The 13959-nt window shown below is 25.7% G+C and overlaps 2 protein-coding genes across 2 annotated transcripts; both read right to left on the bottom strand.

Annotated features, from left to right (window-relative positions):
- Positions 1–109: 109 nt before the first annotated feature.
- LOC114130453 (mitotic spindle assembly checkpoint protein MAD2A) lies at positions 110–2922 on the bottom strand. The gene is made up of 3 exons (XM_050201407.1): positions 2643–2922; positions 2403–2549; positions 110–1666 (listed from the first exon to the last, which is right to left on the bottom strand). The coding sequence occupies exons 1-3, from the start codon at positions 2713–2715 to the stop codon at positions 1272–1274; spliced, it is 615 nt and encodes a 204-aa protein (XP_050057364.1). The 5' UTR covers positions 2716–2922; the 3' UTR covers positions 110–1271.
- A 1692-nt stretch (positions 2923–4614) lies between these two features.
- Positions 4615–10479, bottom strand: LOC114130455 (thiamine transporter 1-like). The gene is made up of 9 exons (XM_027995433.2): positions 10236–10479; positions 10011–10181; positions 8212–8425; positions 8015–8116; positions 6905–7032; positions 6270–6372; positions 5699–5879; positions 5282–5423; positions 4615–4822 (listed from the first exon to the last, which is right to left on the bottom strand). Exons 1-9 carry the CDS (start codon positions 10359–10361, stop codon positions 4709–4711), a joined length of 1281 nt encoding a protein of 426 aa, XP_027851234.2. The 5' UTR covers positions 10362–10479; the 3' UTR covers positions 4615–4708.
- Positions 10480–13959: the final 3480 nt, after the last annotated feature.

A 13959-nucleotide genomic window follows, 5' to 3' on the forward strand; every position in this document is an offset into this window, starting at 1 on the left:
TTATATTATGAACCCAATTAGAAGACGTGTATTACTTTAATTATTTTTTAAATTATCATTAGTTTTTCTTACTAAAAACTGAAAATATTATAAACGAACTCAATAAAAATCCAAGCAGCCATAAAATATATTTAATATACATTATGAATGTTTTTCTTATCATAAATCATAATGGATCAATTTTCAATTTTAAAAACAGTATTCAAATTAGTGTAAAATAATATGATTTCAATATATAAAATCCATATTGATCAACATTAATACATCATGTAACAATTACTATATTATACATATTATAAATTGTGTATAATATAAAAATTAAATTTTTTTTGTACTAATATGCTGGAACACATGTGTCTAGTAACAAAATATTATACTTAATAATATTAGTAATGCATACTATTACATAAAAACATTAAAAACAAATGAACAATATGTTCTTATCTTAGAAATACATAATAATACATCTCTATTATATTTTTACTATTAATGTATACAACTTAAAGAGTAAAAATATAATAACAAAATATTATTAAAAATAAAATACAAATTGATTATTTAATACTATAGGATAGAATAAGGAGGTACTTAAACTAAAGTAAAAAAGTCAGCACAATTCGGTGGTGGATGTTTGTCTAGGATAGTGTAATTTTACTGTAGGTATTCGATTTGAATGCAATATGATTGCATTCGATAAAAAACGATTCTGAGCAGACGAGGGGATCTTTTTTATTTAATTTTATTCGTTTCTATGTTAATAAACAAAGCCGTTATTATTTTGTATTATCTACATAATCGTGAAGTTGTACATTTTTTCTCCTTTAACCGTTTTTATTTCGAGTATCATTTCGAAAATCGAAAAATGACCTCTCTAAAGTACCTGTTCAAAAACATCACCTTTCAGAAAATATGCTACACTTGTACTTTTGAGCAAGTTTAGGGGGAGAAAAGTGTTTACAGAGTAAAAAAGAAATAAACATCATTGTAAAACCAATATATTCCTCGCTTCGCTCAGAATCTAAAATAATGTACAATATTGTGATTAAAAAAAAATAATGTAATAGTGTTTTGGAATAAACAAAAACAATTATTATTTAACGTATGATTAGCTAAAGTAGTGGTTTATTAAAAAATATTAGTTTTTAAAAAATAAAAACCAATCATCACTTAACTCAAAATTTGTAAAATAAACAATACCATTAAATTATATAAAAAAATTAGGTATAAAAAAAACTTAATTAATTTGATCACCATATTGATGGACATTCTTTTTAAAAGTCTGCTTTATAACTAACAACAGTATCCATTCTATGCAATGAAGTAGAAAATGATCTTAACTGTAACTCTTGAGAATTAGCAATATAACTAGGAGCAGTTTCAGACCATTCTTGTGGTACATCTACATCAGGTTTAGTGTATATTTGCAAGTCAAAAGCACATGGACAATCAAGCAAAGGTAAAAAACTAACAGTAGAACAAATTTGCCTTAATACGTCTCTAATTTCTTTTTGGATTATTGATAACTCCTTATTTCCAACCGAGTCTGGATTGGAATCGCCAGATCCTTCATACTGCAATTTGAAATCCCAACGTTCCATCACTTCTTTGGTGTTAACATTGGAGATAACCATTGACATTTTTTGAATTTTTTGTTCTAACAACCAATCTAAAAAAAAAAATGTAAAATTAATTAAAATTCAAAATTACAAACAGTTAAAAATGAAAAAATAATCTTAAGTAGGAGTTATTTTAATATAAGTTATATTATTATTATCATTATTTTTTTTATTAAAAATTATTATCATTGATTATATTTTATCAATTTTAGTAATACTTCAGTACCTATAGCTTGTAAATATTTTTGTTATTAGCAATTTAAATATCTATATAACTTTAAATAAAAATCATTATATTTAAAATAAAACTATTTTAAAAATTTCAATGAATAGTAAATATTTACAAAGTAAAAAATGTTTGCTTAAACAGTTCATATAAAAAAAAAAAAAAACAGAATATTTATAACTTTGTCTCCATTTTACTAATTTACAATAAGATAAAATTGATGTTAAAAATAATCCACTATACTCTGTTGTTTATAATATCATAGTGAATTGATCTATAGTCAAGTTAAGCTTACAATTTTAAAATGATCATGACTTACTTTAAAATAAAAATATCAAGAATGTAGGATCCTAGTCCCTAGATTATGTTTACCTTTAAATTTGATTATATAAAAAAAAAAACAAAGTATAGCAAATTACTTCAAACATACCTATACATTACTATGTTATGTGTAAGTAAGGTAAAGACTATACTTCGTGTAGAAAGCTAAAATGAATTATTTTTGTGTAAACAAAAAAAATATTTTCAATTACTAACTGTTATATTAATTAAATACATGCCTTTCATTTGATTGAGAACAGGTTGTAGGAACTGTTGAATTTTAGTATCAGTTGACACGAGAATTGATAGACCAAAATGTTCTTCTGTTTTGAATGATTCCGGTGGGTAAATTCCTCGTTGAAAAAGAATACTGTTAATTCCAAAATCTAGAATGAACGATTAGTGACATCAAAATACTATATTATATATCATGTAGAAAATCATAATAGTAATAATAATTATTATTATTTAATGCTTACTTAAATAGTCCATAACCAGTTTCGCAGACCCTTTAAGAGTGATGGCGTTTTGGCTCTGTTGTTTGGTAGCCATTGTTTAATGTTTGTAATTGTAATATAGATAGAAATAAATAAATTACGAGTAGTGCATTCAGTTTTTAGGGAATAAAGCTTAAAACTTAAAAGTGAAAGAGGAATAAAAAATGTATGTAATATTTACGATTCAAAATCAAAAATCATAATAAATAATATGATATGTATTGAAAACACAAAAATAACGGAAAATCCTACAATTCAATTCGTGTTCTGTTATCACGATTAACCTTTTAGCGAGTAAGTACAAAAATTTCCATCATGTTGTAGCTTACAACTTCTTTGGTTTTTAGCATTTGCCGGTACTGTTATCAATAATAAACTTATCACATCACACAGATACACAGATATAAATATAAATAGATAATAAACTATTTATCACGGACCTAAGATATACATATATATATATATATAACTATATATTGTATTATAGATCTTAATTTTATAAAATCCATTAAACATCAGGCTATTCTTTTTTCTTTTACAACAGCTTATTAACAATAATGTCATGACCAGTTCTATATCGAAAATTCAAAATTCTAATATCATTTTGAGTTTTGAAATTTTCCATTATCCATTATTTATCACTTTTATCAATATTAACTATAGACCAATAATTATAAAGATACCTACTTATTTATTTTAATTTTAAGTACATTATAATATAGTTGAATAAATAACTGCTTGTTATTAAGAATCAAATGGAATATCCGAATATCCCCAGTTGCCACCTCATAATATGTAACAATGCCAACATACTAAGGCCGTACCTGGTACCTGCAAGGGGTACACTGGGTTCAGGGGTCCGGAACCCCCCCGAAATTTAAAAAAAATAGATACTTATTACTCATTAATTAAAAATTATATTACATCTTTAAGTGTAAAAACAAATGATAAAATTATAATAAATATGTACTATTAAGACTTCTGGTACTAATAAATACTCGGGAATACCAACAGACACTAACGGACACGTCATATTTTCCATCGTGGTTAAATTTTGCTGAAGAGCTAAAATCAACTAATTTAACACGATCATATTATAATTTATCTATACGATATAGCATCATATTTTCAGGTTTTAAGACTTGCGGTATTTCACGTATCAGTCAGTTATATATACAAATTATCAGTTGATCCGTTCAGTGTTATAGAAGCTAGCACCCGCCAGTGCAAGCCACCGACAACGCAGTTCCGTATTCCAACTCCTGAAGTTAGCGAATAGTAGCTCAACTTCAATTATAATAGGGACTCTAGCGTGACGAACGACAACTTCACATTAGGTTTCATTCCTTGTTCTTTCATACGGTACCGTTGATACTATTAATATTATTTATCATTGATGTAGGTATCATGTATATTCTGTACATTTAAAAAAGATAATTGTTTAAATCGAAATATCATGACTATTAATTTACTGTATAAGGCTTATTGTGTTGTTATTTGCAGGTAAACCCCTTCTCATTTCAATCAGAACACGATTCATCGCTGTCAAACTGCTGAAGTTTGTGTAGGTACCAATACGGTGTTAACGAAACATAGCAATTCGCCCGAATTTCGATTTGTATGTATAGAGTTACTCCAAAAAATATTATAACTCAGAATATGAAATTGAAATTTAAAATGCATGTTGTCATTCAAAAAAGAAAAGGCTTAAAAAATTATAACAACAAAAAAATATTATGAAATATAAAATTTTTTTTAATATTGGTTTATTTTACTAGAAATGATATAAAAAAAATATTTTCAAAAACGTTTATTGATTTTAAAATAATGTGTGTTTTTGATAAGAAAATCGCCCAATACTTACCTAATTAATAAAGTAGTTATGCGGATTTATGGAAGGAAGAGCTTACAGCTTTACAAGGAAATAAGGAATAATAATGATTAACATAATATGTATGTTTTTAAAATTTTTTAATAAAATATTATACAAGTTATATACAATAATTTTAATAATACAATATATGTGAGAATGTTAAATATAAATTAATTTAATTTAATGTTGTAAAAATTCTAGGTTTCGTCTTCGTGTTATATGTTGAGCACAATGCTCCGACGGTGAATAAAGCCCCGACTATTAAACAACCTCCACTGTACACGTAAAACTAAAAAAATAAAATGTATTTTTGTATAGCTACAATATCTCACGAGCCTATAGTAGTTATACACAATATGAAAAACAAATAATTACAAAAACTAGATATTTTTCCTCAAATTATGAAAATTGATAAATCATAATTGAGATATTTTTGGATATAAACTATAAACCGTATGCAATACGTAGATAGTAAAAAAGTAGTTTTATTTATCCGAGTATTCAACTTATTTCAACCAAGATGTAAGTAATAGATACATACATATATTTGAAATTGAACAATAATTGTCCGAAAAGTAAAATGTATAAATAAAACAGCATTTATAAACTATAATAATTTATTGGAAAGAATTTATTATTGGATAAACCTAATAATGTTCTATAATATAGTCAGTTTATAATGGCGACTTAAGTGTATAAATAATAATAAAAAATAATGTTAAATAATAATAATAATTAATTAATTTACCTGTGTTCTAATGTCCAACATGAGTCCTATAGGACTATTTACAACTACTGTCAAACATGTTTGCAATAAGAGAGACATGAATGTATTAACTCCAAATACCAATGCATAGCTGTCTGCCGGTATATTTTTGGCTACTTCACAACTAAAATAAATAAATATGATTTATATGAGTTGTTCAAGTATCAACAAAAACGCGTAATTGAAATCAAAAAAATAATGAATAATACAATTTATGTTTGAAAAAAAAAAATAAAACTATAATTGATGCTATTTATAGGTATCGTCCATTAAATTAAAAATGTTTATTTATTTCCTTTATATAATATATAAGTATATTTCTAAAAACAAATAAAAATAAAATGTATTCATCAATAAAGTACTATCTACCTATGTTTAATATTATTTTGGATTACTCACTTAGCTGCAGTGGCCATAATATGATAAAATGTTCCAAACATAATGTACCCAACATATGCATGTGATAATAATTTTTCTTGAGCCATTATCAACAATAATAATCCTTGACTAAAAGTTAAAGTACCAATTAGCCACCAACTTGGTATTGTTATGATACCAATCAAATAAACTCCCAGAGTACCTTAAAAAATACATTAATACAATATTATAAAAGTAGCCATAGCATTCATATTATAAACTTTTAAAAATAAATGTACCTAACGATAGTACCTATATAGGGCTGATAAAATATTAAACGACACCAGTAGCATAATTAGGGGGATTTAGGTGGGGCGGCTAAGCTCTTATTTTGAGATTTCAGCATTCCTTTCCATGATTGTAAAATTAATTAAAAAAAAATTTAAAAACACATTTTATTGTTATTACGATGATTAATCTCATAATTGTACTGTTCAGTATAAATATATTGTTATGCTTGATAAATTTTTGAAATTTGCTTAATGGAAGAAAATCAAATCCATTTTAGAAATAGAAATATATTATTGAATAATAGGAATAATTATATACGTACTTATTATTGTACATATAGCTTCAACTAATCCATTATTGGTCACTTGTAAATCCGTGCCATTTCGGTATATTTCTTGCCATAATGATTGGAAATACGCCATACACTGCATAAATTAACAGTGTTAAAAATTAAAATTTAATACTTAAAATATTTTAGATTATAAATATGAAATAATAAAGTTAACTCAATTAGTATATATTGTTATAAGCAATACATTTGCATTTTCATGTTATATAATTTAATAATAATAATGAAAAAAAAATGATAAATAATATGAGTTGTATTTTAAAATAGGAACATTAAGATTTACTTTTTAAAGATTTACGCCCCAGGAAAAATTATAAATATAAACATTAAATAAGTGTTTGAATCATATAGGGCCTATATTATAGGCGCTGTAATTACCGTGTGTATATGCTCTGTTATAGATTTTACGAGACAATGTTTTACAACTGTATGAGAAAGTCACGATGAAACAAAGCATATTATAAATCTATAGATTATAATTATATCATACAATACAATTATTTTATTAACTAAATTAAAAAAAAAAATTATTATTCCCATTAAAAATATGTCTCATTTCTTATAAATTATTCAACTTGAATCTTGATTATTAAAAAATAAATCCGAACCTGATAATAAATGCATGTGCCTAAAGCCCACCAGACGGACCATTGAAGAACATAACGGTTTGTGAAAGCCATAATAAAGTCGGACCACAGTCTTTGACACACAGTTTTTGGTTTGGAAACATTAACATCTACGAATTATAAATATTTATATATTTATTTATACAATATACATACACATAAACATAAGTATTAATAGTATTATGCAAAATGTGTATTTTAAGTATACATAGCTGTTTGTGAGATGTTTATGTGCTTCGAAAAAAATGTTAAATCACCATATGTTACAGTCAAATTCCACAACCCTTATTATTGATTTTATTAGTATTTGTAAAAAAAAATTAAGTACCTACTCATAGGCGCAATTAGGTGGTGGCTTAGCCCCCCCCCCCCAAATATTTGGCTAGCCTTCTCAAATATTATTATTATTTCAGATATTATCAATGCTGCACATTCCATAAACAAAATATACATGCATTAAATTTGTTCTAGTCCCTCCCCCACCAAAAAAAAATTGACCCTAGTTACGTCTATATAAGTACCATATGGCATAGGTAGGAAATATTGTCGGAAGGAGTTTTGGTATAGATATACATTAAATTTAATTCACAATATTTATTTTAAAATTGTTTTGTCTTTAATTTCGAGGGGTGTTTGAACACCCAAAACATCCCCCTTACCTACACCCATGGTAAGTACTTATTTAACTATCATAATAATTAAATTTGAAAAACAAATACATCATAATTGAAATATATATTTTTAACAATACAATATACTTTAATATATTATAATCTAATATAAAAAAGAAGTTTTGGAGGGCTTCTGGGTATGCCAGTGCCACAATATATCATAGTTTATAGTTAGTTCTATAGTTTTATATTTCTATGATAAATCATTTTGGATTTTATAATGTTATTGTATAATTTCAAAATTATTAATTGTTAAGCACTAGGTAATATTTACTTAAACTGGAAAACAATTAGAAAATAATGCATTCGATTTTTAATCTATACTAGTATACATCATCTACTACTGTATATTTTAAGCTTATAAGGCTAACAATAAAATAAATAGAAAATTTTATTTTAAGAAAGAATATATTGTTTTTACCTGTGTTATCTTTTATGTATGTATGTTCAAAGTTTTGATGAAAATATATGCTACTTTTAATTGAAGGTAATCCAAAAGCCCAAAATACTGATACAGTTGCACCTGTAATGAAATAGGTAAGTATAATAGAAGCATGTTAATTTAATTCATTATAACCCTCTACTTCTACAAAACAATATAAGAATAAATTGTCTTACCAGCTAACGTTAAATGATTTAAATAATACACAGTTAATATTTTGTTATCAATCAATGTTTGAGCAAGCAAAGCCGAAAAAAGTCGGCCAAGAAGACATGCCATCTTCATATGGCTAGAAACAGTTTTGTAATACTTTTTATCTACTTTTGAGTAAACGTATGTAAAGTATGCAACTTTACAGGATATCAGTGTGCCGTAAAATACTTCCATTACCTATATTAAACAACAGTTTTATTAGAAATTATATTAAATTGATTAATTTAAAGGTTTAATAAAATTTAACGAACCTATGGGCTACTTAATCATGTTTAAAGTACCATTATAGACGCGTGTTGTAAGTTACTTTACTCGTTATTTAAATAAAATTGTATGGAAATTACTTTACTTTTCAAATAGCATAGTAACTATATTATTATAATACCAACTGTTAGTATTAGTATAAGTATAAGTATATTAATTATAAAAATAAACCGTTTAAAAAAAATATCAAATGGCTATAATCATTTATAACTTAGCAATGTAAATATTTATCATTTATCAGTAAGGATTAAGTACCTATCATAAAAATAATACCTATTATATTCTACTATAAATAAATTGTAAATAAAGTAATAAAATTGAACAGCTTTATATAACACTAAATTTTTAAAGTATTAAAAATAAATAACTAAAGATAAAAAATAAAAACAAATTGTATATACTATAATTAAATTCATATGCCTACTATATCTAAGTGTTTAAAATTCATTCATACTTAATAATAGTATGAATAATATGAAATGTATAAACATTTAATAGTCCACACTATAAGTATTCAATATTCATAGAAAACGTTCTGTGTAAACGTTCTATTTAGAGGAATCAAATTAAATAATAAATTTAATAAATTGTTCTTGTAATTTATGGTGCAATTAGACCTGTCAATATATCGTTGAAAACGGAATTGTGGCCAGTTAAAATTAAATATGCATATTTTAGATTATACATCCCTAATGCCCGCCCCGAAATCTAAACATATTTTTATAGTAACTGTATTACGTTAGACTATAAAAATTGCTTATCAAAAGTAATTTCTATTATATTTTTGTTACTTGGAAATAATTTTAATAAAATTGTTTAACGAGTAAATAAAGTAACGCCGTTACAGTAACATTAGCACATTATTAATTCATTAAATGTTTGGTGATTGTTCGTGAAACCTAGTTCTATTAACTAATGAAATAAAATAAGAAGCTAAGGATTTTAAAATTAATATCTAGTGCTCCAAATAGGATTTTATAATATTTTGATTTTGAAACCAGTTATATTGATAATTTTAAAATTTAAGATTATTTGTACATTATAGTGCAAGTGCACTGAACAACATTCACACTACGCAGTCACAATTTCCATTTAAGAAAAAAAATATTTATATGATTTTATATGGTTCAAAATTTTTTTGTTTAACTTTTGATTTCAAGTATTTTTTCTTTTAATATCTATTTTTAACAACTTAGTAAGGTTAAATAGGTATAGACGGTATAGTGCTAGAAAAAAAATTAAAATTAAATGTCTATGCAATTTATATGCTAAGGATTTTTTTAAAGATTTTAGTTTAATTATTCAAAAAATAATTATTAGGTATAAGTGTAGTTGTAGCAAGTAATACAAATTAGTACATAAAGTACGTTATTTTTATAAAAACATCAAAATTATATAAATATTTATCTTGTGAGATGAACTTTTGTACAATTTAGATATTTTAACAGCTTAATAACAAGTAATTACATTTTAAATAATTATTTAATGACTTACCTACCATCATATTAGTCTTTGATCGAGTAAAAATCAATAATATTTGAACAGTGAAACTTGATAGCGCATTCAGGACAACAATTGGTTTATAATATAAATAATCAGTAATCAAAAATATGATAATTGTAACGCCAAGACAAGTATAAGTTGATACTGGAAATATTTCTTGATTCACCTAAAGTGAAAATGTAATTAAAAATCTTTAATGTTATATTAATTAAAAACTCACTTCTTGATTAGTAAAATTCATTGGTGGATTTGTCAAGTATTGAATAATATAAGGATCTGCGGGTCGAAATTCTTTCAGAAACCCAAATACAGCAATCCATATAGACTGAATTAACCATTTCTCCATTTTTAAAAATATTATTGAAATGATTTTTTAAACTCTAGAACATTTTTCTAGTTGTACAGCAGACTTCTGTTAAGAATCATTCAAACATACTGCACGTGTATCTTATATGTATTTATATTTTGAACTCAAGTAGGTACCTACCTATTAAGATAAGATAAATACATAAATGAATTATAATTAGAGTTCGAGACTTAAAGCATATATATTGTCATATATATATGACCAATAAATTTAAAAATACCTATGCGTTAAAAATAAAACAAGCACTTAAAAAATAATTAATAGAACGGATTTTATTAGATATGAAAAAAAGTTTTTTTATTTTTATTATTTGACATTTTAATATTATAATTATAAATATATAAATCAAATTTCTTAAAAATTAGTTTTTGAATGTTTTGAAGAAAAAACATAGACGTATGCATAATTAAGTAAATATTTATACTAAAAATATGTTGTTATTGTTATAATAAAATGCTTATCTTATCATTGGTTAGCATTGAGCTATTAGATTTTGTTGAAAGTTATCAAATAGAAAAGCTTTCATATTATCGGCTATAGATTATAGGTAATAGACTAATATGTCGTAAATGAACGTTCTACGTCAACAGATGTTATTGGAACATTATTGGATGTATATATTATTTGAATAATACTATATTATTGTATGTAAGATCTTCTGCTATTGAATTAAGGCTAATATAGGTTCTCCTCTGGTGATCAATTAAAATTTTTTGTCTTAAAATAATTAAACCTTGGTTTTTTATTAATAATATATTCTCTGTTTTTTTTTTTAACACTGCAATGCAATGAGATCCTATTGTAAATTATATAATTTTGTTTCAATATCCTCAATACTTTTAAGCGAATTTGCGTATGAAACATCTTGTGTTTGTAGTTGTTTAATAGCTACAGTTAATACTTCAAAATCGAATTTGATATGTTACAGTTAAGTGTTGAATCAGATAGTTTATGAAACAATTAAAACGTGTAAGTAATGTACATAATTTATGCTTTAACTTGTTATAATATTAATTACATATCTGGCATCAATTCGTTAATGTGTAAAACAGTCAAACTGTAAAAAATATGGTCACCTAACCGTCCTAACCAATAACGTTGAGTCGCCCATGCGATGTTCTATCTTTCGTTTTCTTTGCAGCGTCTAAACGCAGCATCAGGCGCATTGTTATTTGTTACTAGATACATGCATTTTATATGTGACTGTTTTTTTACTTGCGTCTAACGCAGCGCGTTGGTAAATATCGCAGTACGTCCGTCATATTTGATTAACCTCTACGTCACCGGTAAATATTAAAATTTTGTTATTATACGTCTAAAAATCAATACATGTATTGATGATACATAGTATACTTAATGTGTATATTAGACATCTAAAATAGACATTAGTAACACACAGTAAATTCCCGTTCTATGCGTCCATATTTTCTATAAAAATAAGTTTAAATGTATAATACTAATCCATAGTTTGACATATAAATAATTTAACAATCATAAAGTCAAATATATAGGAATATGTGTATAAGCTAAATAATATACTATGTATTACTAAAATAATAAAGTTGTTAATCTTAAGGAAAAATAGCAAAGAACCGTGCCCCTTATACTATCAACTATATTTCTGTTGAAAATGACAATTTAGAAAAAGAAATGTTGCCCAATTTTTAGATTTGTATGAATAAAAGTTTGTTAAAAATTATTCAGTTCAGGATTCCAGGATGTATTACCTAGATTACAATATTATTGGTCAAATATTAAGTATATAACAATTACAATTATCTCTGGTGACTAATGAAAATAATACAAAATTAGTTTTTATAGGATTTTTTTTATTGACCCTCACCCCATTTCACATTTGAAAAATACGGACTACGCCATTGAATGAACTTATGTAAATTGTATACCTACAGTATACACACAGTCAGTGTTTTTACAAAAATTGGTTAATAATGTGTACTTAATAACATTCTCTATGATTCGAATTGGCTCGTAAACAATATTTTTCGGATTTTTTTTTTCATCTTGTGGTTTTTAAATCTGCTTTATTAAAATACCAGCCACTAACACCTATATAATTAAAAAAGTCATATTCCACGGCCGATGGTCTATTGAATTCATTTCCTGTACTACAGTCTACAGCTGTATACGGTATGATGGCCTGTAATGTTTTCATAATATTAAATTAAGCTTATAGTTCTGTGTGTATACTGTATATTATTGTGCTTACAATTTAACCTTACGCAGCTATACCTATTATTTACCTAAATTATATTTATATACCTACTGATTGCAGTGCTAGTTATATAGATACCTACTGTAATAATACTACATACTGTGTGTGTGTGCATAGTCCATGTTCTGTACATATATAACAATATTGATGGACGGTGGTAGTAGCCATCGTATACGGTTTTAAGTCGTGTTTTCGTGTGGAAATGTTTATGGTTTTATGGTCGAGTGTATGTATCGAACCCGCTACGCATTTATGAATCATTTCGTATATTTTCGTGTACATAGAGATGCACCTGCCGACAAAAGAAACTAACGTCTTGTGTAATTATTTTATATACGTCTTAGTCCACGGTCGGGGACGTCTGTATACATACAATAATATTATATATACAACATAATCCCGTACATAAAGGATAAACGATTGGACCACACGTGGGGTATATGATGCGTATACGGCGTACCTACACGTTCAACTCGCATAATATGTGTATTATGAGCACTTCACTAAAAGGTTAATGCAGCGGACTGCGAGGGCAGCTATATGCACAATCCAGTCATCCAGAATATTGTCGTGCAGCTATATTGTGGTCAATCCGTAAAGGTTGTGGAGGATACGAAAATATCCTGCAGCACGTAGTCCCTAAGGATGCAGGCTTTACAGATTTGAGGGGGACGCTTGTATATAATATACACGAGTTGAAAGTTCCTATTCCTTATCGTCAAGGTGAGAAGTTGTGAAAGGCTATTTTGTTCATCTTATACGCTTTCTCTGTATTTACAAAATTGTTAAAAAAAATTCAAATTTCTTAATCTGAAGGATTTAATATATGAAACTTGTATTATTAATATTAAATAGTAAATTTATTCATGACTCGCTCATTCCCAAATTAATAATTTTTAATAGAAGAAAATAGAAATTTTATGATATTAGAATAGAAATACGTTTTTCCAAATGTGTTTATACTGATCTTACTTCAAAAAAATAAATAATGATATAATATTATAATTTGTAATAAAACTATAAATAATAACTGATATGTGGTATAATCATTAATTGCGAATAAGGTGACACGTAGTCCAGAAAAAGAAGAAATATTCTTACATTCGATTAGCATTACAACAATATATTTTTCTGTGCGAATACCTAAGAGTTGATTAGTGGTCGATTATTGAAGCAGGTAGTCGTTTATTCTCCAGTTCGAACGGGTCATTATGAATATATTATAAATCATAATATTTTATTGTATGTATTTAGAAACAAAAATTAAATGTAAAAACAAACATAATAAAATTAAAATTAAAATGCTGTAATATAGTAAATGGTATTACAAGGTCCATTACCTAC

The sequence above is a fragment of the Aphis gossypii genome, chromosome 2 (assembly GCF_020184175.1).
Source record: "Aphis gossypii isolate Hap1 chromosome 2, ASM2018417v2, whole genome shotgun sequence".
In the NCBI taxonomy this organism is placed as follows: domain Eukaryota; kingdom Metazoa; phylum Arthropoda; class Insecta; order Hemiptera; family Aphididae; genus Aphis; species Aphis gossypii.

Excerpts from the sequence above, each read along its gene's own strand:
- LOC114130453 (XM_050201407.1), bottom strand. The coding sequence starts at position 2,715 with ATGGCTACCAAACAACAGAGCCAAAACGCCATCACTCTTAAAGGGTCT. Across the intron at positions 2,550-2,642 it reads ACTGGTTATGGACTATTTAA|ATTTTGGAATTAACAGTATT; the intron begins GTAAGCATTAAA and ends CGTTCATTCTAG. Across the intron at positions 1,667-2,402 it reads TGTTCTCAATCAAATGAAAG|ATTGGTTGTTAGAACAAAAA; the intron begins GCATGTATTTAA and ends TTTTTTTTTTAG.
- LOC114130455 (XM_027995433.2), bottom strand. The coding sequence starts at position 10,361 with ATGGAGAAATGGTTAATTCAGTCTATATGGATTGCTGTATTTGGGTTT. Across the intron at positions 7,033-8,014 it reads ATACATAAAAGATAACACAG|ATGTTAATGTTTCCAAACCA; the intron begins GTAAAAACAATA and ends TATAATTCGTAG. Across the intron at positions 5,424-5,698 it reads ATTATGGCCACTGCAGCTAA|TTGTGAAGTAGCCAAAAATA; the intron begins GTGAGTAATCCA and ends TATTTATTTTAG.